The sequence below is a fragment of the Sturnira hondurensis genome, unplaced genomic scaffold (genome assembly GCF_014824575.4).
Source record: "Sturnira hondurensis isolate 20B ecotype Veracruz unplaced genomic scaffold, ASM1482457v3 Scaffold0020237, whole genome shotgun sequence".
NCBI classification, from domain to species: Eukaryota; Metazoa; Chordata; class Mammalia; order Chiroptera; family Phyllostomidae; genus Sturnira; species Sturnira hondurensis.
The window spans coordinates 11,168,780-11,192,969 of NW_028092868.1; the positions used below are offsets into that span (position 1 = coordinate 11,168,780).

Here is a 24,190-nt window from a genome sequence, read left to right on the forward strand (position 1 = left end):
GGGTCATGGGCTGTTGCCATGTTCTCCCCTCTGTCAGCATTCAGGTCCCTGGAACAAGCCTCTTGGAACATCCTCCAGTGTAATACTCACTCCCTGCTCATAGCTTCAGAGGGTCCTTCCTTTGCCCTGGGATCTGGGACCCCCTTGGACATGTGTCTAGTTGCTCTCACGTCCTCTGATTTGTTTCTTTGGGAAACACTCATCCTCCTTGACTTAACCAAGCTGAAACCTACTCATTAGTTCACAGGCCTACACTCAGTCCACTGAGCCACACCAGCCTCAAAGCCTACTCTTATCCAGCCATATTTTTAAAGTTTTTGGTAATTTTCCATTTCTGTGCATGCGAAGTGCTATAGAATCTTTGTCCTGTTTCATAGAAATTATTCTGTTTATTTCTTACAGTTTAAACAACTCAGCAAACACATTTAAAAATAAACAACATTATTTATGTTTATATATGCTTTCTCAGCCAACTGAATTCTTTTACATGAGCAAAAACTGACAATGTTTCCACAACAGCTTTTTTTTCATTTTATTTTTATTTTTGATTTCTAGAGAGAGTGGAAAGTAGGGAAAAGAGAGAGAAATATCCATATGACAGAGAAACTTCATTGGTTGCCTTCAATATGCACCCTGGTCAGAAATTGAACTTGCTATTTTTTGGTTTATGGGCCAACCCACAACCAACTGAGCCACCCTGGCCAGGGATCCACAGTTTCTTTGTTCTGACATTCAAGTGACTCCTTTCTGTGTGGGAAGCACAAAGGATTCTTTGTTGGGGGTTTTCTTTTCTCCCCCAGGGATGAAGGGGGAACTTTACCATCAAGATCAGGACCCACTGAGCACTGAGTGACCCAAGGGCTGGAAATCCTTAATGTGTAATTTGAGGTGACGTGACTATTTTTGATGGAGATCTCTAATTGTCTTCTTCTCTTGCCCTCTCTTCAGAGATACCAGACAAAAATTTTTTTCCAGAAAGTGAAGCAGAAGAAAATAAGGAAATGCATGATATCCAATCAAGCCTTGAACAAGGTGATTGCAACCAGATGAAAACCAATTCTCATCTGCTAAGATGAAAGGAGAAAGGGAGGTGGGCCTTGAGGTCAGAGTGGATTTGGGGAATCGGGGGAGAAATACTAAGGAGGATGGAGAAGTTAGGGAGAGGTGTTCATGTGAGAGTCTGACCAGGGGCTAATTTCAGAGGAGTAGCTGTGATAAGAGACCATGGACCCAATAACCAATACAAAGGAACAGGACCTCAATGAATGAGAAAACCAGATTGAATGAGAATGCTGACCTGGAAGTCATTTTGATTTAGAAAGATCTTGTAGGAGATCAGTGTGAAGCTTTGAAGCTCGAGGAACTATGTATCCATAGTCAACATTAAATAGCAGACACTTAATGATGGCTAATTAAGGAACTGATTAACTGTTGGGGATGTTGTTCAAGACTAAGCGTATTCAAGGAAATGGGCAATCATAGAGAGAGAAGAGAGGCGGTGGTAAGATGTGGAGGAGGGGATGAAAGTATTTTGAGAGAGAAAAGGAAGGAAAATGAAAGGCAGGAGAAAAGGGTAAAGGACACAATAAAAAACCATAATATTAGACCTCACTTATTGAACATAGTATTCACAGATGCCCTTGGGAAGTATTATCACTATCAGCCCATTTGCAAAAAGGAGACTGAAATCTAGAGAGGTCATGTATACAGTTGGCTTGGAGTCAAATAGGCAAGATGAACCCAGCCATTCTGAACCCAGACCCTGTGTTCCAAACCCTGTGCACACCAGATAGTCTCATGCAAAGACAGAAACCTGAGATAAAAATAGGGAAATATATGCAGAGAGAAACACAGAGAAAGAAGACCACTAGGAGGTGGAGGATGTGCAGGAGACTCCAATACTACACCTCATGGAAAAGCCAACAAGATAGAGAAACAGACATGCAGAGGCAATGTGTTTTTTAAGGGACCTAGGAATGAGACAAGACTTTGTAGGAAGTAAGGTAAGGCTACCAGTGAGGGGCATCTTTGGGGATAAAAATTGTTTCATTATGGCAATGAGTGACATGAGAAGCCATCTGCAGTTACTGAGTGGCTCATGAATGATCTCAGTAAGATGGTCTGACTGAGGCCAGGGGTACAGCTGATGGCAAGAGTCAGGTATGATCTTCCTGGTCCAAATGGGCTCTGTGATACCTGAAGCAGGGGATCTTTAAATCCTGCTTTGTAAAGATTTAAGTGGGACTAGGGGAAAACAGCACAGCCTATACTTCATTTTCTTAAATAAGTTTCTAATTTCTTCCCTGAAGAACTGCTGACTACTTGTATCACAGCCTGCCCTGGAATAGCCCACATCCCTCAATTACAATGGGGTGTTCCTAGTAACTGTTTTGTGATCAATTTCCCTTTGTGCCCAATGCTGGCATGTGCTGTGGTGTGTGAAGGCAGTTTCTTCTTAGTACTGATTGCCCATAATAGTCATTCTTTGCATCCTCAGTTTCTCTGAGAATTTAGATAACAGAGCCTTCATTTTCCTGGTTGTTGGGAGGGTCCCTCCTTCCATACTCCTTAGATGCACATGCTGCCACCTCCTGCCAACCTGGACCTGGACCTATTGCCTATGCACCTGGTTTCACAGTCTCTGCCTCTGTCTCTCTTGACCCTGGCTGCAGCCTTGATTTGATATCCCATCCAGTGTTGGCCAGCACTGCAGTGAGAAGAATGAGATAGGGGTGATGATTGTGTTCCTCTTGGGCCATCATCTCTCACCTGTTGGGTCCCTCACGCAGGACCATGAGTACCATGTACCTCCTATGCAAACCCTCGAGAGCTGCTCTAAAACACCCTGGAAGGCATTATTATGTAGCTTCCACTGGGATGTGCTATTGAAGAAAAGATGTTCTAAATTAATAATACATTTTTATTAAAGGAAAACCCTTCAAAATGGTTTTTGAAAGCACTATTATACTTTTAGCTAATTATATTCAGTGAAAAAACTAATATTTAAGCTCTGGCAGGGTGGCTCAGTTGATTAGACCACCTTCCTGGGCAGCAAAAAGTTGTATGTGTGATCCATCTCCAGTCAGGGCACAAACCTACGTTGTGGGTTTAATCCTGACTTATAGGAGGGGCACTTACAGGAGTCAACTGAGTGATCTCTCTCTCTCTCTTTCTCTCTTTTTCTTTCTTCATCTCTCTCTCTCTGTCTATATATTTCTCTCTCCCTTCCTCTCTCAAAATCACTAAACATATACATGGATGAAGATAAAATTAGTTAACATTTAAGAATATAGTATATCCAACATATACCAATCCATATTCTTAACAGTTTATCCACTAGTGCCAGTGGTTAGAACAGGAGGGGCAAGAGGAAGGAACTGTGAGTAGTAATGAGCAGAGAAGGGATTCAATCTGTGTGTATGGGTTGGGGGGTAGAGGAAGCAATGACATTATAATTCAAATGATGCCCAGCAAACCGCCAATAAATGTGCACAAGAGTCTGACCCGGCAGGGACAGTTGACTGTGACATACACAGGAGTGGAAAACTCTGTGTCTCATGCTATCTCCCTGCCCCCAGAAGAGGAGGCTCCAAGGAACTGTGGATGTGACACAAAACATGTAGCATGGCACAGGTTCTATGTTAAAATTGTGAGAATTAATCATTAAATCATTTTTACATCAATTACTTTGCTTCGAAAAAGAGCAGTAAATAAAAAAATCAAGCTGAACTGAAAATAATGTCCATCCATTCATAAACTATTGAGCTTCGTAGGAACAAAGTGGGATATTTGGATGGAATCATTAATGAGCAGAGAGGATTCACCATGGGGAAGGGGGTGAGCAGGTCTTGGGTAACTTACTCAGGGATTCACTCATTATTTACTGCTCCGCTCTGCTCTGTCCTCTAACTCTGGCCACTGATCCCTGCAGACTTGCTTGCCAGTCTGTTTGCTACTATTTATTGTTGGATTCCTAACCTGGGAGACACTAGCAAGAGACTGGAGAGTGGGAACAAGGAAGAAGCCTGGTATTACCCCATCACTCTCTTGGGAGGCAATTCTGGCAGTAGCTGCATCTCCCATGGCTCTGCTTCCCACCAAGCACAGTAGCGATGGTCCAGTTTCTACCTATGTGTTGACCTTGGCACGTGAGCTCATCTTCTATAGCTTTCTGTTGACCATTCTTTGGGTTGCTGTATTGCACTTGGATTTCTTAGCTCTTTCATTAGCCACACAACTAATCCCCTGGATTAAATTCCTCCTGCTCTAAAAGTTTAGGAGGCTTTGCATTTTCCTGTTGGACCTTGATTGATGCAGGGAGCAAATAAAATACCTATGAATAAGAACAAGGTCTAGGGTACAGGCTTACAGGATAAAGAACTCTCAGAGCAAGTCTGAAACAGAAGAGATAAGTGCAAAGGAAATAGGCACAACCAGTAACAACAACAATGCACTAGAAACAAAAATAGAATAAGATAAAGTAGGAAACAGTACAGAGAAAGTATAACAAAAAAATTAGGTGGAGTAGCAGGGTCAGGTCTAGAGAGAAGCAGGAGACCCTGGGACACATGAAAGAAGGTCTCAGCACCTTCTTGTGTCCTGGGCACCTGTTTTGCTTCAACACAGACCCTGCTGGGCCTTGGGTACTATGACAAATATTTAGAGAAATACATATGAATACAGAAATATACAGAGGGAAATAAATATCAATAAACAGAAAAAATGAAGGGGAGACTCAAAGAGAACTATGTCAAGAAAAAGTAAAGGACCGTGAATGAAGAACTGGTAAAAAGTGGACCAGGCAGAGAGAGGATTATCTGATTTAGGTCATGATGAAGAGGGTTGTTACTTTTTTCATGTTTGAGGTTTTCTTAAAATTGTTTAACCCGTTAACAGTTCTTTCCACTTTTCTCCCCTTCCCCTCTGTCACCTTCTCCCCACTCCAAGCCAATCCCCCATTGCTGTCCATGTCCATGGTTTGGGTTGTACATAAATGTTCTTAGGTTAATTCCTTCCCCTTTCACCCACCACCACTTTTTTCTTGGCAGCTGTCAATGTGTTCTATATATCTAAGCTTCTGTTACTATCTCCTTTGTTAGTTTATTGTGTTCATCAGATTCCACATGTAAGTGAGATCATGTGGTATTTTTCTTTCACTGACTGGCTTAATTTACTTCACATAATTTTCTCCAGGTCCCACCACCCTGTTGCAAAATGTTATCGTTTTCTATTTTTTTACTGCTACATAGTATCCTATTGTTTAAATGTACCACAGCTTTTTTATTCACTCATCCACAGATGGGTGCTTAGGCTATTTCCAAATCTTAGCTGCAGTAAATATGGCTGCTATGAATATAAGGTGCATATATTTTTGTATTAGTGTTTTGAGATCTTTGGGGTATATTTCCAGAAATGGAATCTTTGGGTTAAAAGGGACTTCCATCTTTAATTTTTAAGGATACTCCATATTGTTTTACATAGTGGCTGCACCAGTCTGCATTCCCACCAACAGTTCACTAGGGATTCCTCTTCTCCACATCCTCTCCAGTGCTTGTTGTCTGTTGATTTATTGACAGCAATTCTGGCCAGTGTGAGGTGATACCTCATTGAGGTTTTAATTTGCATTTCTCTGCTGGTTAGTGATGTTGAGCATTTTTCATGTGTCTACAGGCCCTCTCTATAAGTTCTGTTTGGAGAAGTGTCTACTCAGGTCTTTCACCCATTTCTTAATTGGATTGTTTGTCTTTCTGGTATTGAACTGTATTAGCTCTTTGTAATTTTGGAAATTAAACCCTCTCAGATGCATCATTGGCAAAAATGCCCTCCAAACAATAGGTTCCCTATTCATCCTGTTGATGGTTTCCTTAGCTATACAAAAGCTTTTAAATTTGATATTATCCCATTTGTTTGTTTCCAATGCCTTAGGATATATATTATCAAAAATATTTCTAGGTTGATTACCCGAGATTTTACTCCCTATGTTTCTTCTAAGATTTTTATGGTTCTGCAACTTAACATTTATGTCTTTTTCCATTTTGAGTTTTGTGTGTATGTGTGTGTATGGTGTAAGCTGGTGCTCTAGTTTCATTTTTTGTCATGCACAAGTCCAGTTTTACTAACACCATTTATTGAAGAGACCATCTTTGCTCCATTGTATGCTCTGCCACCTTTGTCAAACATTAATTGCTCATACAGGCATGGGTTTATTCCTGGGCTCTCTTCTCTATACCATTGATCTATGTGTCTGTTCTTGTGCCAGTATTCGGCTGTTTTTATTGCAGTGGCCTTACAGTGTAGTTTGATATCAGAAGTTGTGATACCTCCAGCTTTGTTCTTCTTTTGCAAGATTGCTAAGTATACTCAAAGTCTTTTTTGGTTCCATATATAAATATTTAGAGTATTTGTTCTCATTCTGGAAATACACTATTAATATTTTAATAGGTATTGTGGTGGATATATAGATTGTTTTGGGTAGAATGATAATTTTAATGATGTTAATTTTTCCAGTTCATGATCATGGTACATGCTTCCACTTATTTAATTTTTAATATATTTTATTGATTATGCTATTACAGTTGTCCTGTTTTCCCCCTTCACTCTCCTCTGCCCCACACACCCCCTCCTACCCACATTCTTTTCCTTTAGTTCATTTCCATGGGTCATAGATATAAGTTCTTTGACTTCTGCTATTTTATATACTATTTCCTCTACTATTTTTATACTACTCTTACCCTCCCCCTTTCTATTTTCTACCTACCATCTATGCTACTTATTCTCTGTATTTTTCCCCCTCTCTCCCCCAAACCAATCCCTTGTGGCTAAGCCCCCATGAAATCTCCATTTCTGTGCTTCTGTTCCTGTTCTATTGTTTGCTTAGTTTGCTTTTGTTTTGTTTTAGGTGTGGTTGTTAGTAACTGTGAGTTTGCTGTCATTTTACAGTTCATATTTTTATCTTCTTTTTCTTAGATAAATCCCTTTAACATTTCATGTAATAACGGCTTGGTGATGATGAACTCCTTTAACCTGACCTTATCTGGGAAGCACTTTTTCTGCCCTTCCATTCTAAATGAAAGCTTTGCTGGATAGAGCAATTTTGGGTGTAGGTCCTTGCCTTTCATGACTTGGAATACTTCTTTCCAGCCCCTTCTTGCCTGTAAGGTCTCTTTTGAGGAATCAGCTGACAGTCTGATGGAAACTCCTTTGTAGGTAACTGTCTCCTTTTCTCTTGCTTCTTTTAGAATTCTCTCCTTAATTTTAATCTTGGGTAATGTGATTATGATGTGCCTTGGTATGTTTCTCCTTGGGACCAACTTCTTTGGGATTCTCTGAGCTTCCTGGACTTCCTGGAAGTCTATTTCCTTTGCCGGACCCCGGAAGTTCTCCTTTATTATTTGTTGAAATAATGTGTCCACTTATTGCTCTTCCTCTTCACCTTCTGGTACTCCTATAATTCAGATGTTGGCACATTTAAGGGTGTTCTGAAGGTACCTAAGCCTTTCCTCATTTTTTTGAATTCTCTTGTTTCTTCATTCTTTTCTGGTTGGATGTTTCTTTCTTCTTTCTGGTCTGCACCGTTCTTTTGAGTCCCAGTTTTCTTCCCATCACTGTTGGTTCCCTGTACATTTTCCTTTATTTCACTTAGCATAACCTTTCTTTTTTCATCTAATTTGCAACCAAATTCAACCAATTCTGTGAGCATTCTGATTAACAGTGTTTTGAACTGTGCATCTGATAGGTTGGCTACCTTTTCATCACTTAGTTGCATTTTTTCTGGAACTTTGATCTGTTCTTTTGTTTGGGCCATTTTTTTTCTTAGCAAACCTTTTATGTAGTGAGGGGTGAAACCTTATGTATTCACCAGGGCAGGGCAACCCACATCACTGGGTGGTTACACTGTATTTGGGGAAGATGTCTGAGAGGGAACAATGGCACTTGCTCCACTCTCTACAGGATTTCAGTCACTTCCCCCACTTTCCACAAGCAAATTGGGTCTTTCTGGTGCTGATTCCCAGGTGGGTGAGTTTGTGAACATTCTAGGATCCTCTGGGTGTCTCCAGCAAATGCTCCTGTGAGGTTGGAAGTTTCTCTCACCACCACAGCCCCCACAGGTGTTTTCAATCAGTGGTCTGAAGCTTTATTTCCCTGCACTGGGGCCCTGGGTTACATAGTCTGCCCCTCCCCAGTTGTTTCTCCCAGTGTAACTGCACCTGAATGTGAGACTGTGCAGTCTGCAATCTGCCACCTCGCCGTGTCTGCCTGCTGTTGCCTTGAACACCCCACTCCACAACCTGCCACTTCACTGGGTCTGCCAGCCGCCGTCTTGCCCATCCCCAGTCCTCCTGCCACCACCTTGCTGTGAGTCCTCTCTGCCCTGCTGCCTGTCTTTGCCCCTCCCACTGGTCTGGATGGATGTGTCTTCTTTAAGTCCTTGGTTTTTGGACTTCCATATAGTTTGATTTTTTTTCAGTTCTGGTTGTTTTTTGTGTTTAAATTGTTGTTCTCCTTCTTTTGGTTGTGCAAGGAGGCATAGTGTGTCTACCTATACCTCCATCTTGGTTGGAAGTCTTGCTTCCACTTATTTGTATCTTCCTCAATTTTTTTCTTCTTTGGCCTATAGTTTTCTATAGGTCTTTTACTTCCTTGGTTAAATTTAGTCCTAGGTACCTTATTTTGTGTTGCAATAGTAAATAGCATTGTTCTCTTAGTTTCTCTTTCTGATAGTTCATTACTGATATATAAAAATACCATCAGTTTCTGGGTATTAATTTTGTAACCTAATACTTTACAGAATTCATTTAATAGGTCTAATAGGTTTTTGGAGTCTTTATGATTTTCTATGTAGAATATCATGTTATCTGCAAATAATGATAGCTTTCCTTTCTCCTTTCCAATTTGGATGCCCTTTATTTCTTTTTCTGGTATGATCACTGTGGCTGGGACTTCTTATGTTGAATAAGAGTGGTGAAAACAGACATCCCTGTCTTGTTCCTGATCTTAAAGGGAGCACTTTTTGTTTTTGCCTATTGAGAATGATGTTAACTGTAGATTTTTCATATATAGCCTTTATTGTGTTCAAGTATGATCCCTGTATTCCCACTCCACTAAGAGCTTTTATCATAAATAAGTGCTGTATTTTATCAATGTTTTTTCTGCATCTATTCATTTTGCTCACGTGATGAATTACATTTATTGATTTGGGAATATTGCACCAACCTTGCATCCCTTGGATAAATCCCACTTGATTGTGGTGTATGATCTTTTGGATATATGGCTGGATTAAGTTTGCTAATATTTGTTGAGGACTTTAGCTTCCATGTTCATTAGGGATATTGGCCTATAATTTTTTCTTTGTTCTATCTTTACCTTGTTTTGTAATCAGGATAATACTGGCCTCATAGAAAGATCTTCGAAGTATTCCTTCCCCTTGAATTTTTTTTTTGAAATAGTTTAAGAAGAACCAATAATAGTTCTTCTCAGAATATTTGGTAAAATTGCCTGTTAAACCCTCTGGTTCAGGGTTTTTGTGCGCCAGGAGAGTTTTAATTACTGCTTTGACTTAGTTAATTGTTACTGGTCTATTCAGGTTTTTTGCTTCTTCCTGATTCAATTTAGGGAGATTGTATGTTTCTAGAAAATTGTCCCTTTCACCCAGGTTGATGAAATTCTTAGCATATAGTTGACCATAGTAATTTCTTACAATACCTTGTATTTCTGTGATATCAGTTGTTATTTTGCCTCTTTCATATCTGATTTTATTCATCTGGGTCCTTTCTCTTTTTTTTGATGAATTTGTTTAAAGGTTGGTAAATCTTATTTATCTTTTCAAAGAACAAGCTCCCGGTTTTATTGATATTCTATATTTTTGTTGTTATTGTTGTGTTTTGTTTCTATGTCATTGATTTCCCTTCCGATCTTGATTTACCTCCTTATGCTTGATCTGGGCTTTGTTTGCTGTTGTCTTTCTAGTTCTTTTAGGTGTACCGTTAGATTTTTTTATAAATAAAATTTTTCTTGCTTCTTGAGATAGGTCCTCTTGGGACCACTATTCTTTGTCCCATAGGTTTGGGGTTGATGTGTGTTCATTTTTATTTGTTTCCAGGAAACTCTTTATCTCATCCTTGAGCTCACTGAGTACCCATTTATTATTTAATAACTTCCTATTTAGCCTCCAAATATTTGACTGTTTTGAGTCTTTTTATTGAGGTTAATTTCTAATTTCATGCCATTGTGAGCCAAGATAATGCTTGATATGATAGCAAGTTTCTTGAATTTGTTAAGGCTTGTTTTGTGACCTAGGGTGTAGTTTATCTTTGAGAGTGATCCATGTACACTTGAGAACAACTTTGGGGTGAAATGTTCTCTAAATATCCATTAAGTCCATTTGATCTAGTGTGTCATTTAGTGCTGCTACATCCTTGGTGGTTTTTTGTCTGGAAGATCTATCCACAGTGGGACATCAAAACCCCTTATTATGATAATATTGTTGTCGATATCTTTCTTGAAGTCCTCTATGATTTTATTTTGCATATTCTTTAGGGTGACGGTGCCTTTGTGCAATTGCTGACTGCAGGGAAGGAACAGGGATGATCAAAACAGAAATATTGCTGAGTGGATTAGGAAAGAGAATTGGTTTCCCCATTCTCAAGTCCGCGGGGTGCCCTGACTGCATTTTGAGCTAAGCTTGCTCCTGCTGCTGCTGCTGCCACTGCTGCTGCCACTGCTGAGAAAACCCTGGCAGAAAGAGAAAACTGAGGGGTTTTTGACCAATTCTGAACTTTTCTTAGCCACACCAAGCCACACTGGATCATTAGGTCCTTTCCCACTGAGACCAGCTGAGCAGAGAGATCAGAAATTTGCACAGTGAGGGGTTTTCTGGGTCCCACACAGGTCAGCTTGCAAGCAAGTTGGTGACTATGTGGAATAGAGAGCCCTAGACTATATCTCCTGAAAAGCCTCTAGGCTAGAAGTGAAATGGGCAAGAGTTGAGTGCCTGGGATACTTTGCAGTAAGACAAAACCCCTCACAGTGTAGAATTCCAGGGAAGGAAAGAGAGTGCCCACATCCCTCCTGCAGGGTTGCAGGCACCACATCCAATAGGGAAACTCTGCAGAACAGCCTTGCCAGGTCCAGGATTATTCTGCTGAGTGTATTTTCACAAAGGGAAGAAAGAAACTCCAAACAAGAACTTTCAGAGTCTGAGAATTTTGGAGGATATTGCCTGGGAGCAGGACAGAGAGCTTAGCCTCTGACTGAGGGCTTGGAATGAGAAGGAGTCTACTCCCACCTGCAGTAGAGTCTTGCCTCAACCCCCAAGGGAGGCCCCTTTGAGTCTATCCCCTCAAGGCCATTGCTGCTGAGTTCTCTCTTGCAAAGGGGAAAGTTGAATGTGTCCATCCTGAATCAGCAGTGAGCCCCCCTGAAGAAACAAGTGCTGGAGTCTCTGACAAAGACTGAAGGGGTTGACTTTGAGTAGGGGTTACTCTCCCCACACTGAATGACCTACAGTCTCTGCTAGCCTTATCTCAACAGACCTGGTTGTTGAGTAAGCTATTTCACCTTACAGACTCTTGTCAAAAGGCTCTGGAGAATAACCAGGCAACCTCAGGGAAGGGCAGAAAGTTTAAGAGCAGGAGGTTGATCTCAGGGAGTCTTGGCTCCTATACAGAGCTGCCACCAGCTCCAAGTAGGAAAGAGCTGACTCTTTTAAACGGACTAGCCCCTTACATGCACAAGCAGGTTCAGTGCGCATAGACACAAGTGATGAATGGCTGGTGGCTATAGAAAGAAAACCTAGGGCTGGTTTCATGCAATATCTTGAAAGTGATCTATTTCTGAACCCCACCCAACTGGAATCAACAAAACCAGTGATGGACATAAGCCCACACTGAAGCTTAAATGAACTAGCAACACAATCAGTATATCCAAAGGGAGATTTCCAGAGGCTCCAGACGCTGCTGGGAACAAAGCCACATCGAGGGGCAGCAACTGCATAGCATCCCACACATGGAGACTGATGGTTACTTTTACAGTTCCCCAGCCTTAGAAGATAATTCTACCCACAAAGGAACCATCAGCATTTAAAACAACTACAACTAGAGGGTCACAGAATTCTCAAGAGACATTCCTGAACCATGGAGTTCAGGTAATCTGAAGGATTGAACAACTAACCCCAGCAAGACACCAATATCATATAAAACAATCAAAGTATATGCAAGAGACATAGCACATCTACCTAACACACAGAGAGAAAATGGAGTGGCAAAGAAAAACGTCCCAAGAAAAAGAACAACAGAAATCCCCCAAAAAGGAATGAAAAGATATAGATGAAAAGGAAGCAACACAAATACCATATGCAGAGTTTAAGATAATAGTTACAAGGATGCTCAAGGACCTTAAGGGAAGAATACATAATCTCAGTGTGAACGAAAACCAATCAGAAATGAAGGTTATAATATCTGAAATGAAGAATTCACCAGAAGGCATCAACACTAGATTAGATAAAGCAGAGGATCAAGTCAGCAAATTAGAGGAGAAGATGACAGTATCCACCCAAAGAGAAAGTGAAAGATAAAAGAGACTTAAGAGAAATGAGGACAGCCTAAGGGACCTTTGGGATAACATCAAGCATAACAATGTCTGCAACATAAGAGTGCTAGAAGAAGATAAGTGTAAGAGTGTAGAGAATTTATTTGGAGAAATAATGGCAGAAAACTTTCTTAACTTGGTGAACAAAAAGGGCACACAAAGCCAAGAAGGTCAGAGCATCCCAATAAAGATGAACCCAAAGAAATTTACAGCAAGACACATAATTAAAATGGCAAAGCTTGAAGACAAAGAGAGAATTTAAAAGGGAGCAAAAAAGAGATAGTCAGTTACATACAAGGAACACCCATTAGAATCTCAGCCGATTTCTCAATAGAAACACAATAGGTCAGAAGATACTGGCAGGAAATATTCAGAGTAATGAAAGCTAAGAACATGCAGCTTAGATTGTGTTACCCAGCAAGGCTATCATTTAAAATTGAAGGCCAAATAAAGAACTTCTCAGACAAAGTAAGGTTAAAGGAGTTCATTATCACCAAAACAGCATTTCAAGAAATGTTAAAGAAGAAGAGCAAGGAATAGAGAGAGTTCTACAGGCTGAGAGTAAGGGTTGGAGGAAAATATTCCATGCAAATGGAAACAAACAAACAAAAATGGATGTAGCAAGCTTTATATCTGACAAAATAGATTTCAAAATGAAGGCCATAAAAAGAGACAGAGAGGAGCACTACATAATTCTTAAGGATTCAATCCAATAAGAGGACATAACCCTCATAAACATATATGCATTCAATACAGGAGCACCTAAATATGCAAAATAAAATCGTAGAGGACTTCAAGAAAGATATCGACAATACTATCATAATAAGGGGTTTTGATGTCCCACTGTGAATAGATCTTCCAGACAAAAAACCACCAAGGATGTAGCAGCACTAAATGACACACTAGATCAAATGGACTTAATGGATATTTAGAGAACGTTTCACCCCAAAGTTGTTCTCAAGTGTACATGGATCACTCTCAAAGATAAACTACACCCTAGGTCACAAAACAAGCCTTAACAAATTCAAGAAACTTGCTATCATATCAAGCATTATCTTGGCTCACAATGGCATGAAATTAGAAATTAACCTCAATAAAAAGACTCAAAACAGTCAAATATTTGGAGGCTAAATAGGAAGTTATTAAATAATAAATGGGTACTCAGTGAGCTCAAGGATGAGATAAAGAGTTTCCTGGAAACAAATAAAAATGAACACACATCAACCCCAAACCTATGGGACAAAGAATAGTGGTCCCAAGAGGACCTATCTCAAGAAGCAAGAAAAATTTTATTTATAAAAAAAATCTAACGCTACACCTAAAAGAACTAGAAAGACAACAGCAAACAAAGCCCAGATCAAGCATAAGGAGGTGAATTGAACAAAGGCAATTGCTGACTGTCACTCTCAGAAACCCTGTTGCATCATCATGGTTTCTCTTAGTCTGAGCTCCTATAATGCACTCTTCACCCTGGTGCGCAAACCATGAATGCATCCCACACTGAGTTGTGATCTCTGATTTCCACCACCAGAGACCCCATAGCCTCCCCTTTCCTCTCCATTGCTGTACTTTCACAGGCCCAGTGTTCAAAAGGGAGGGCACTTTGTAACTGCAATTTCAATCTGGTCTCTTTGCTGGCGGAGCTGCTGTGTGTGTGGGGTCCTTGCCACATTTCAGTTCCTTAAGAAGTTTCTCTGTGGTAGCCACACTGCAGTACTGAGTCACTGTCTGGTTTTCCACATATAACTTCCCCCCAAAGCAAAATGTATCTCAAAGTCATGGCTGCAGCCTTCAGGTGTCCCTGACAAACCTAGTTGTGGTGACATGATTGATTTAGGATTCTGAGACCTTATCTGAGCTCTCCAGGTTGGCACTACAGTTATGGATGTGCTGCTTGATGTGTGTGTGTGGCCTGGTAGCCTTGGTTAGAGGTCGGAAAGGGAGAGGATGAGCACCTTATGCAGCAAGTTCAGCAGAAAAGTATCCCCAAGTAATTGAAAAAAATATTAAAAACAGAAAGAGTCAGTTTGAAACTGGAAAAGCAGGCATTTGTGTTGTCTGTCACCTACCAGACCCAATAAGCAGAGACAGAGATCAAATTTTTATGGGTGATTTATTCAGATGACTGGTGATCTGTGAGGATAGTGGGTTTGTGTCCTACCAGACTACATTATACATTTCCTTTCACACCAGCCTTTTTTATAACAGAGAACAGTGCAGATGAAGAGTTTTGAAATTCAGAGAAAATTAGATTTTTTTTAAAAAACGCTTCTACCTTCTCACCCTGGGCTGTTAGCTGTCCCAAAGCAGTCATCTGTCTCTCCCTGGAACACAATGGCTCAGATAGCTCTAGCTGTGCCCCAGGTGGTGGTCTTTAGCTGTGCCCTAGGAGGTCATCTATTTATCTCTTCCAAGAGCCAGGGTGGGCTATGCCTGCAGTTCCTTAAATAATATCATCAACATATGCATTACCTACTAAGCTTATTAAATATTTACCTTAAACTAAAATTTTCCAACTCTTGAGTCTCCCACCAAGTTTAAGTATTGATATGAGACTATTTCTATGCAAGAGAGGAAAGTGCTGGATATAGGAGTTAAAGAAAAGGGAGAAGATCAAAGAGCCAAACTATTTATTAGATGAGAGAAAAAGGAACGCTTAAAGACAAGGAGAGTTGTAAAAACATGCCATCACCAGGCATAATTAGTGGAAATTGTTTCAGCCAATAGGAAAGTGAAGAATTCAAATGAGAATGAAAGAAGAGGTAGAATAGGGATGGGGATCAGAAGTCGAGTGAGGGTGGCTTTCCTGTCCTTGGGCTATGGGGTCAACATGAGACATTAATAGGTTTTTGTCCTCTGCGCAGTGACCATCAATGATGACTCTGCAAAATGTGAAGATGAAGATGAACCTCCAAAAGCTTCCACCCCAGCAGTGAAGAAGAAAACTGGTAAGGAGGTGGGAGCTCAAGGCTTGAGCTACAGGAATCTGAATTAAGAGCTACTGTTTCCTGGGACATCTATTGTGAGTTCATGTTGCACCACTGATCCAGTTTATCTGGGATCCTATTCTCTGTATTTTACTTGACCATTTTGGGATGTGCAAAACAATAAGAAATCACTGTATTTCTATTTTTGAAGAAAAGGCTATTTATCGATGGTTCCTATTAATATTGTATATGAATCCATATATTGATTCTATAGTAGAAATAGGCTAGTAAAGTAATAAGTTTGTCTTAAAATTAACTAACTGGCATGACTATTCAGTATTGGATTTATACAATTATCTCTAAAGAGAAGAGAAAAACAAGTATTTCTTTATTGGAAGGTCACTGTCATCTAATCACAAACATCGAATAGTGTCAAAAGACAACTCATTCATCTAGTATTAACAGAAATAGACAAGACCTGGCTGGTGTAGCTCAGTGGATTGAGTGCGGGCCTGCGACTCAGACAATCGAGGTTCGATTCTCAGTCAGGGCACATGCCTGGGTTGCAGGCCAGTTCCCTGCAGGCAAACTCCCAGCAGGGAACACACGAAAGGCAACCATACATTGATGTTTCTCTCCCTCTCTCCTTCCCTTCCTCTCTAAAGGTAAATAAATAAAATCTTGGAAAAAAAAAGAAATAGACAAAGGGTTTTAAAATCCAAAGTGTTGTGTTTGACAGAGTTCTTCAGCTAGTCATGACATATGAGTATAGTGACTTTCAAGGACCTTTGCAAATAGTATCTTACTTTTTTCTTTGCAGCAACTGTGATGGGTAAACAGGATGGATGTGGTCACCCCTTATTCTAGATAAGAAAACACAATTACATCAATGTTTTGAGGTGTTTTTACAAAGCCTTATAGAGATAAAAAGAAGTACAAGACTAGCTTCTTGGATTTGGATTTTTTTTTGTAAAAGTGGAACTTCAAATGGGAATCAAAATGGTGTTTCCCTAATCCTATGGACAGCATGAGTGGTAAAAAGATCTGCAGTTCTTTAGGGCACAGAAACTTCTCCTACTGAGAAAGTAGGAAGGGAAACCAACCTTCCTACTCAGGATATTGGAAACATGCCTATTCAGGAAAACACTAGGGGAATACCTCCTAACTAATAAAAGTGTTACCTGGTCTTTATGTTACCAAAGTACAATTTTGTCAATAATAAACTTCTTGTAATACCTCATTATGTCTATCCATGTAAAATGTAAGTTTGCTTCAGTTTTTAGGGAGTGTACTTTGTAACTTGTGTCTTGGTGTAGGCAAACTGCTCTAATGGGTGACTTTAAAGTGGGTCTATGGCTCAGACATAAGAGATTGTTTCCCAGCCTTGCAAACAGGCCAAGGGTCACGGGTGGTTGGGGGGCAGGAAGAGTGTCTGTATCTTCAACACAAGATTCCCAACTTCCCCTCACAAAGAAACAGCAGATGAAGAAAGTGTGAAATGGCAATGGATGGAGTAAGATGAGGAAGAGGGAGAAGTGTAGAGAGATCAGGTTCAAGCAGAGCAGTGAATTGTCTCTGCTCTGGGGACAGGAAATGGAGCATCACTAATCCCCAAGAAACCTGACTTAGAAGAGTGGCCCAGGTGGCCTGGAGGCAAGTCATGATTTGCAATGTTGTTCAAGATTTTCCTGTTTTTTCATTAGTGAATTTCCCCTGAGAAGGTTTTTTGGTCACTCACTGTGACAAATAAAGCATCTTACTCTTGTGCAGTGATTAATATCCTTGACTCTTTAGAATCAAGTGCTCACAATGCTAATATGCACAGGGTATGAATATATAAATACATGTTTTATGGTTCTTCAAACAGTTGTCTCCAATTTCCCTCCCTCACCCTTCCCCACCTCCCATCTCGATCATTCCCATCTTTGGCTTTGTCCATGGGTCCTTTATATATGTTCCTTGAGGACTTTTCCCCTTCTTTCCACCCTTACCCTCCTCCTCCCTCCCCTCTGGTTACTCTCACTTTATTCTTTATGTCAGTGTCTCTGGTTATATTTTGCTTGCTTGTTTGATTCATTGATTAGTTTCCACTAATAGAATATGAATATATTTTAAAAAACTTTAAACTGTGCCCTGGCTGGTGTAGCTCAGTGGATTGAGCACGGGCCTGTGAAGCAGGGGGTCGCTGGTTTGATTCCCAGTCAGGGCAATGCCTGGGTTGCGGGCTGGGTTCCCAGTGGGGGACGCATGAGAGGCAGCCACACAGTGATGTTTCTCTCCCACTCTTTCTCCTTCACTTCCCCTCCCCTCGCTCTAAAAATAAAGAAATAAAAATATTTTTGAAAAGAAGCTGCTTTTCCACATGATGCTGCATCTACTTTAAAGTTTTTTTTTAAACTGTAATTTTTCATTACTATTTATATGCCTTATATACCCCTTCCCCTGCCCCTAGAATCACCATACTGTCCTTCATATCCCTGAGTCTCAGGACATGAGACTTGTTTTTGCTTGATTCCTTCACCCCCTAACCCCCCCCACCCAGAGCCACCAGCCTGCTTTCTTTCTATGAGTCTATCTCTATTTTGCTTGTTAGTTGAGTTTGTTCATTAGATTCCACATATGAGCAAAATTATGTAGTATTTGTCTATCTCTGACTGGCTTATTTCACTCAGCATAATGTTCTCCACACTCATCCATGCTGTCAAATAGAGTAAAATTTTCTTCTCTTTATGGCTGGATAGTATTGCATTGTGTAAACATACCATAGTTGTTTTATCCACTTATCTACTAAGAGACACTTGGGCTGCTGCCAGACCTAAGCAATTATAAATAATGCTGCAATGAACATAGGGATGCTTATCTTCTTTAGAATTTTGGGTTTCCTCAGATATACTCCCAGAAATGTGAACACTGAGTCAGAAGACAAACTTAGCTTTAATTTTTTTAGTTATCTCTGTACTGCTTTCCACAGTGGTTGTACCAATCTGTGTTCCCTCCAACAATGCATGAGAGTCCCATTTTCCCCACATCCTTGACACCACACCCTGTTTGTTGATTTATTGATGATACCCATTCTGACAGGTATGAAGTGATATCACATTGTGGTTTCAATTTGCACTTCTCTAATGATTAGTAATTTTGAACATCTTTTCATATATCCATTGGCCATTTGTTTGTCCTCTTTGGAGAATTCTCTATTCAGGTCCTTTGCCCATTTTTTTAACTGGATTGTTTTTTCGGTGTTGAGTTTTGCAACTTCTTTATAAATTTTGGGTATTAGCTTCTTATCACATGATTGGTGATCATGTTCTCCCATTCTGTGGGTTGTGTTTTTGTTATGGCTTCTTTTGCAATGCAAACACTTTTAGTTTGACGAAGTCCCATTTGTTTATTTTTTCTTTTGTTTCCCTTGACTCGGGAGATCTGTCAGATAAAAAACTGCTATTAGCACTGTCCAAAGTTTTACTGCCTTGTTTTCTTCTAGAGAACAATCATGGGATTTCTTAATTTCCATTTTTGTTAGTTCATTATCAGCATATAAAAATGCAACCAATCTCTGGATATTGTGTGCTCTGTTTCTTTTCTGAATTTATTGATCATTTCTAGTAGTTTCTTGGTGGAATCTTTAGTGTACTCTATGTACAGTATCACATCATCTGCCAATAATGACAGTATTCCTTCTTCCTTTCCAATTTGGATGCCTTTTATGTCTTCTTCTTGACTGATTGCTGTGTCTAGGACTTCCAGTACTGTGTTGAATTGATCCCTGTCTTGTTCCCTATTTTTATGGAACATGTGAAGTTTTTGCTTGGTAAATATGATGCTGGCAGTAGGTTCGTCATATACAACCTTTGTTATGTTTAGGTAAGTCCCTCTATTCCCACTTTGCTGAGAGGTTTTATCACAATTGGGTGTTGGGTTTTCTCAAATGCTTTTTCTGCATCTATCAATATATTCATGTCATATCATGACATGAATCAAAAGGAAGGTTTTATCCTTCCTTTTGTTTATGTGGTACATCACGTTTAATGATTTGCAAATATTGTACCAATCTTACATTCCTAGAATGAATCTCACTTGATCGTGGTGTATGATATTTTTAATTGGACCTCTCCCTTTGTCATTATGTAGTGTCCTTCTTTGTATTTTACTATAGCCTTGGTTTTAAAGCTTATTTTTTTGAATATAAGGATGGTTCCCCTAGTTTTTTTTTTCCATTTGCATTAATGTTTTTTCCTCCCTTTACTTTTAGTCTCTTTTAGGGAGCATATACCTGGATCTTGTTTTCTTATCCATTCAGTTCCCCCATACCTTTTGACTGGAGCATTTAAGCCATTTACATTTAAAGTGATTATTAATAGATATGTATATATTGCCATGTTAGTTTTTGACTAGTTTCCTCTTTTTTCTTTTTCTTCCTCTTTAAAATTTTTTAATTTAATTATTGTTCTAGTACAGTTTTCTGTCTTTTACTCCCATCCCAGCCCCTGCCTCCGTTCTCCCCACCTCCCTCCCATTTCCACCCTCCTTAGTTGTTGTCCATGAGTCCTTTATACTAGTTCCTGTAAATCCTTCCCCCTTTTCCCCTGAAATTCCCTCTCCTCACTCCTCTGGTAACTGTTCCCCTGTTCTCTATTTCAGTGTCTTTGTTTTTATTTTGCTTGCTTGTTTGTTTTGTTGCTAGCTTCCTATTAAAGGTGAGAACATATGGTATTTGTCTTTCAATACCTCACTTATTTCACTCAGCATAATGCTTTCCAGTTTCATCCATGCTTTTGCGAAGGGTAGGAGCTCCTTCTTTGTTTCTGCTGCATAGAATTCCATTGTGTATATGTACCATAATTTTTTGATCCATTCATTTACTGATGGGCACCTAGGTTGCTTCTGGCTCTTGGCTATTGTAAATTGTGCTGCTATGAACATTGAGGTACATAGGGGTTTTTTATGGTGTTTTAGGGTTCCTGAGATATAATCCAGGCAGTAAAATTGCTGGGTCAAAAAGCAGGTCCATTTTTAGTTTTCTGAGAAAATTTCACACTGTTTTTCATACTGGTTGTACCAGTCTGCAATTCCTCCAACAGTGCACTAGGGTCTGCTTTTCTCCACAACCTCTCCAACACTTGTTGTTTGTTACTTTGTTTATGATAGCCATTCTGACTGGTGTAAAGTGGTATCTCATTGTGGTTTTAATTTGCATGTCTCTGATAGCTAGTGATATTGAGCATCTTTTCATGTGTCTCAGGATCTTCTGTAAGTCCTCCTTGGAGAAATGTCTGTTCAAGTCCTTTGCCAACTTTTTTTTTTTAGATTTTTTTATTTATTTATCTTAGAGGGGAAGGGAAGGAGAGAGAGAAAGAGAGAGAAATATCAATGTATGGTTGCCTCACGTGCGTCCCCTGCCAGGAACCACGAACTGGCCTGCAACCCAGGCATGTGCCCTGACTGGGAATTGAACTGCGATCGTGTGGTTCAGAGGCCCGTGCTCAATCCACTGAGCTACACCAGCCAGCGCCTTTGCCAACTTTTTAATTGGGTTGCTTGTCTTCTTGGAGTGGAGTCGTGTAAGTTCTTTGTATATTTTGGAGATTAAACCCTTGTCTGAGGTATCATTGGCAAATATGTTTTCCCATACAGTTGGTTCCCTTTATTTTAGTACTATTTTCTTTAGCTGTGCAAACGCTTTTAATTTTGATGAGATCTCATTTGTTTATTCTTTCCTTTATATCCCTTGCTCTAGGGGACATATCAGTAAAAAAGTTGCTGCATGAAATATCTGAGATTTTCTTGCCAAAGTCCTCCTCTAGGACTTTAATGGTGTCACGACTTATATTTAAGTCTTTTATCCACCTTGAATTTATTTTGGTGTATGGTGTAAGGTGGTGCTTGAGTTTCATTTTTTTGCACATAGCTGTCCAGTTCTCCCAACACCATTTGTTGAAGAGGCTATTATTACTACATTTTATGTTGCTGCCCTCTTTGTTGAATATTAATTGGCCATAGAGATTTAGGTTTATTTCTGGGCTCTCTGTTCTGTTCCATTGGTCTATGTGCCTGTTTTTATGCCAGTATCAGGCTGTTTTGATTACAGTGGCCTTGTAATACAGTTTGGAGTCAGGTATTGTGATCCCTCCTACTTTGTTCTTCTTTCTCAAAATGGCAGCTGCTATTTGGGGTCATTTATAATTTCATGTAAATTTTTGAAGTATATGTTCCATGTCTGTGAAGTATGCCATTGGTACTTTAATAGGTATTGCATTGAATCTGTAAATTGCTTTCAGTAGTGTGGATATTTTGATGATGTTAATTCTTCCAATCCATGAACATGGTATATATTTCCATTTGTTTGTGTCTTCCTTGATTTCTTTCTTTAGTGTTGTGTAGTTTTCTGCATACAGGTCTTTTACATCCTTGGTTAGGTTTATTCCTAGGTATTTTATTTTTCTTTTTGCTATATGGAATGGGATTTTATTCTTGATTTCTGCTTCTGCTGTTTCATTGTTAGTATACAAAAATGCCTTTGATTTCTGGATATTGACTTTGTATCCCACTGTTTTGCAAATTCATTTATTAGTTTAAGCAGTTTTTTGGTAGAGGCTATAGGATTTTCCATGTACACTATCATGTCATCTGCAAACAATGACAGTTTTGTTTCCTCCTTTCCGATTTGGATGCTTTTATTTCCTTTTCTTGTCTGATCACTGTGGCTAGAACTTCTAATACTATATTGAATAGAAGTGGTGAAAGTGGACAACCTTGTCTTGTTTCTGATCTTAGTGGAAAAGATTTTAGTTTTTGCCCATTGAGTATGATGTTGGTTGTAGGTCTTTCATATATGGCCTTTATTATATTGAGGAATGCTCCCTCTATTCCCACTTTGCTGAGTGCCTTTATCATAAAGGGGTGTTGTGTGTTGTACCTTATCAAAAGCTTTTTCCGTGTCTGTTGATATGATCATGTGGCTTTTGTCTTTGCTTTTGTTTATGTGATGTATTACATTTACTGATTTATGAATATTGAACCCTCCTTGCATTCCTGGGATGAATCCCACTTGGTCTTGGTGTATGATCTTTTTGATGTATTGTTGGATGCGATTTGCCAATATTTTATTGAGGATTTTAGCGTCTATGTTCATAAGCAATATTGGCCTAAAGTTTTCTTTCTTTGTTGTGTCTCTATCTGGTTTTGGAATTAGGATAATGCTGGCTTCATAAAAAGAATTTGGGAGTCTTCCATCATTTTGGATTTTTTGGAATAGTCTGTGAAGAATAGAAGTTGGCTCTTCCTTAAATGCTTTGTAGAATTCTCCTGTGAAACCATCTGGTCCAGGGCTTTTGTGTGATGGGAGTTTTTTGATTACTGCTTCAATTTCATGTGCTGTTATTGGTGTGTTCAGGCATTCTGCTTCTTCTTCATTGAGTTTTTAAAGATTATATTTTTCTAGAAATTTGTCCATTTCACCTAGGTTTTCAAATTTCCTGGCATACAGTTCTCCATAGTAATTTCTGACAATCCCTTTATTTCTGTGGTACAGTTGTAATCTCTCCTCTTTCATTTCTGATTGTGTTTGTGTCCTCTCTCTTCTTTTCTTGATGAGCCTACTTAAAGCCTTGTCTATTTTGTTTATCTTTTCAAAAAACCAACTCCTGGATTCATTGTTCCTTAGAATTGTGCTTTTAGTCTCTATGTCATTTAATTCTGCTCTGATCTTGATTATTTCCTTCCTTCTACTTACTCTGGGCTGTCTTTGTTGTTGTTCTTCAAGTTCTTGTAGGCATAGGGTTAGGTTGTTTGTTCGAAATGTTTCTATCTTTTTTAGGTAGGCCTGTATTGCTATGAACTTCCCTCTCAGGACTGCCTTCACTGTGTCCCAAGTTTGGGCTGCTGTGAGTTTTATTGTAGGCAGCAAATGTGTGGGCCATGCTTTCTTACCCACTCAGCTATTCTATGTCTTTTGATTGGAACATTTAATTCATTTACATTTAAGGTTATTATTGATAGGTACTTATTCATTGTCATTTTTACACCTGTGTTTCTCATTCTCTCTCTTTTTTCCTTAAAGCAGACCTTTTAGTATTTCTTGCAGAGCTGGTTTGGTGGAGGCGTATTCTTTTAGACTTCTTTTGTCTTGGAACCTCTTTATTTGGCCTTCTATCTTGATTGAGAGCCCTGCTGGATAGAGTAACCTTGGTTGAAGGCCTCTGGTTCTCATTACTTGGAATATTGCTTGCCATTCTCTTCTTGCTTGGAGTGTTTCCATTGAGAAGTCAGCAGCTAACCTTACTGGGGCTCCCTTGTATGTTAGTTCCTTTTTCTCTCTTGCTGCCTTTAAGATTCTCTCTTTGTCTTGAAATTTTGCCATTTTAATGATGATGTGTCTTGGAGTGGGCTTCTTAGGGTTCCTCTTTGTTGGGACTCTGTGTTTCCTGGATTTGTGTGACTTTTTCTCTCATCAAATTAGGGAAGTTTTCCATCATTACTTTTTCAAATAGATTTTCTATTCCTTGTTCTTCTCCTTCTCCTTCTGGTATTTCTATTATTCGAATATTACTACGTTTCCTCTTGTCTTGCATTTCTCTTAATCCCTCTTCATTCTTTCTGAGCCTCTTTTCCTTTTTTTTTTTTGCTCTTTCTGTGAGTTTTTTTCTACTTTGTCCTCCAAGTCACTAATCCGATCTTCT

General features: G+C 39.5%; 1 protein-coding gene across 1 annotated transcript in view; it reads left to right on the plus strand.

Moving 5' to 3' along the window:
• Window positions 1-24,190, plus strand: part of LOC118975414 (nuclear body protein SP140-like protein) — a 56,232-nt gene that overhangs the window by 17,736 nt on the left and 14,306 nt on the right. The window contains exons 4-5 of the mRNA XM_037029339.1: window positions 949-1,032; window positions 15,450-15,533. Coding sequence (XP_036885234.1) covers window positions 949-1,032; window positions 15,450-15,533 — 168 coding nt within the window. The remainder of the gene's footprint in view (window positions 1-948; window positions 1,033-15,449; window positions 15,534-24,190) is intronic.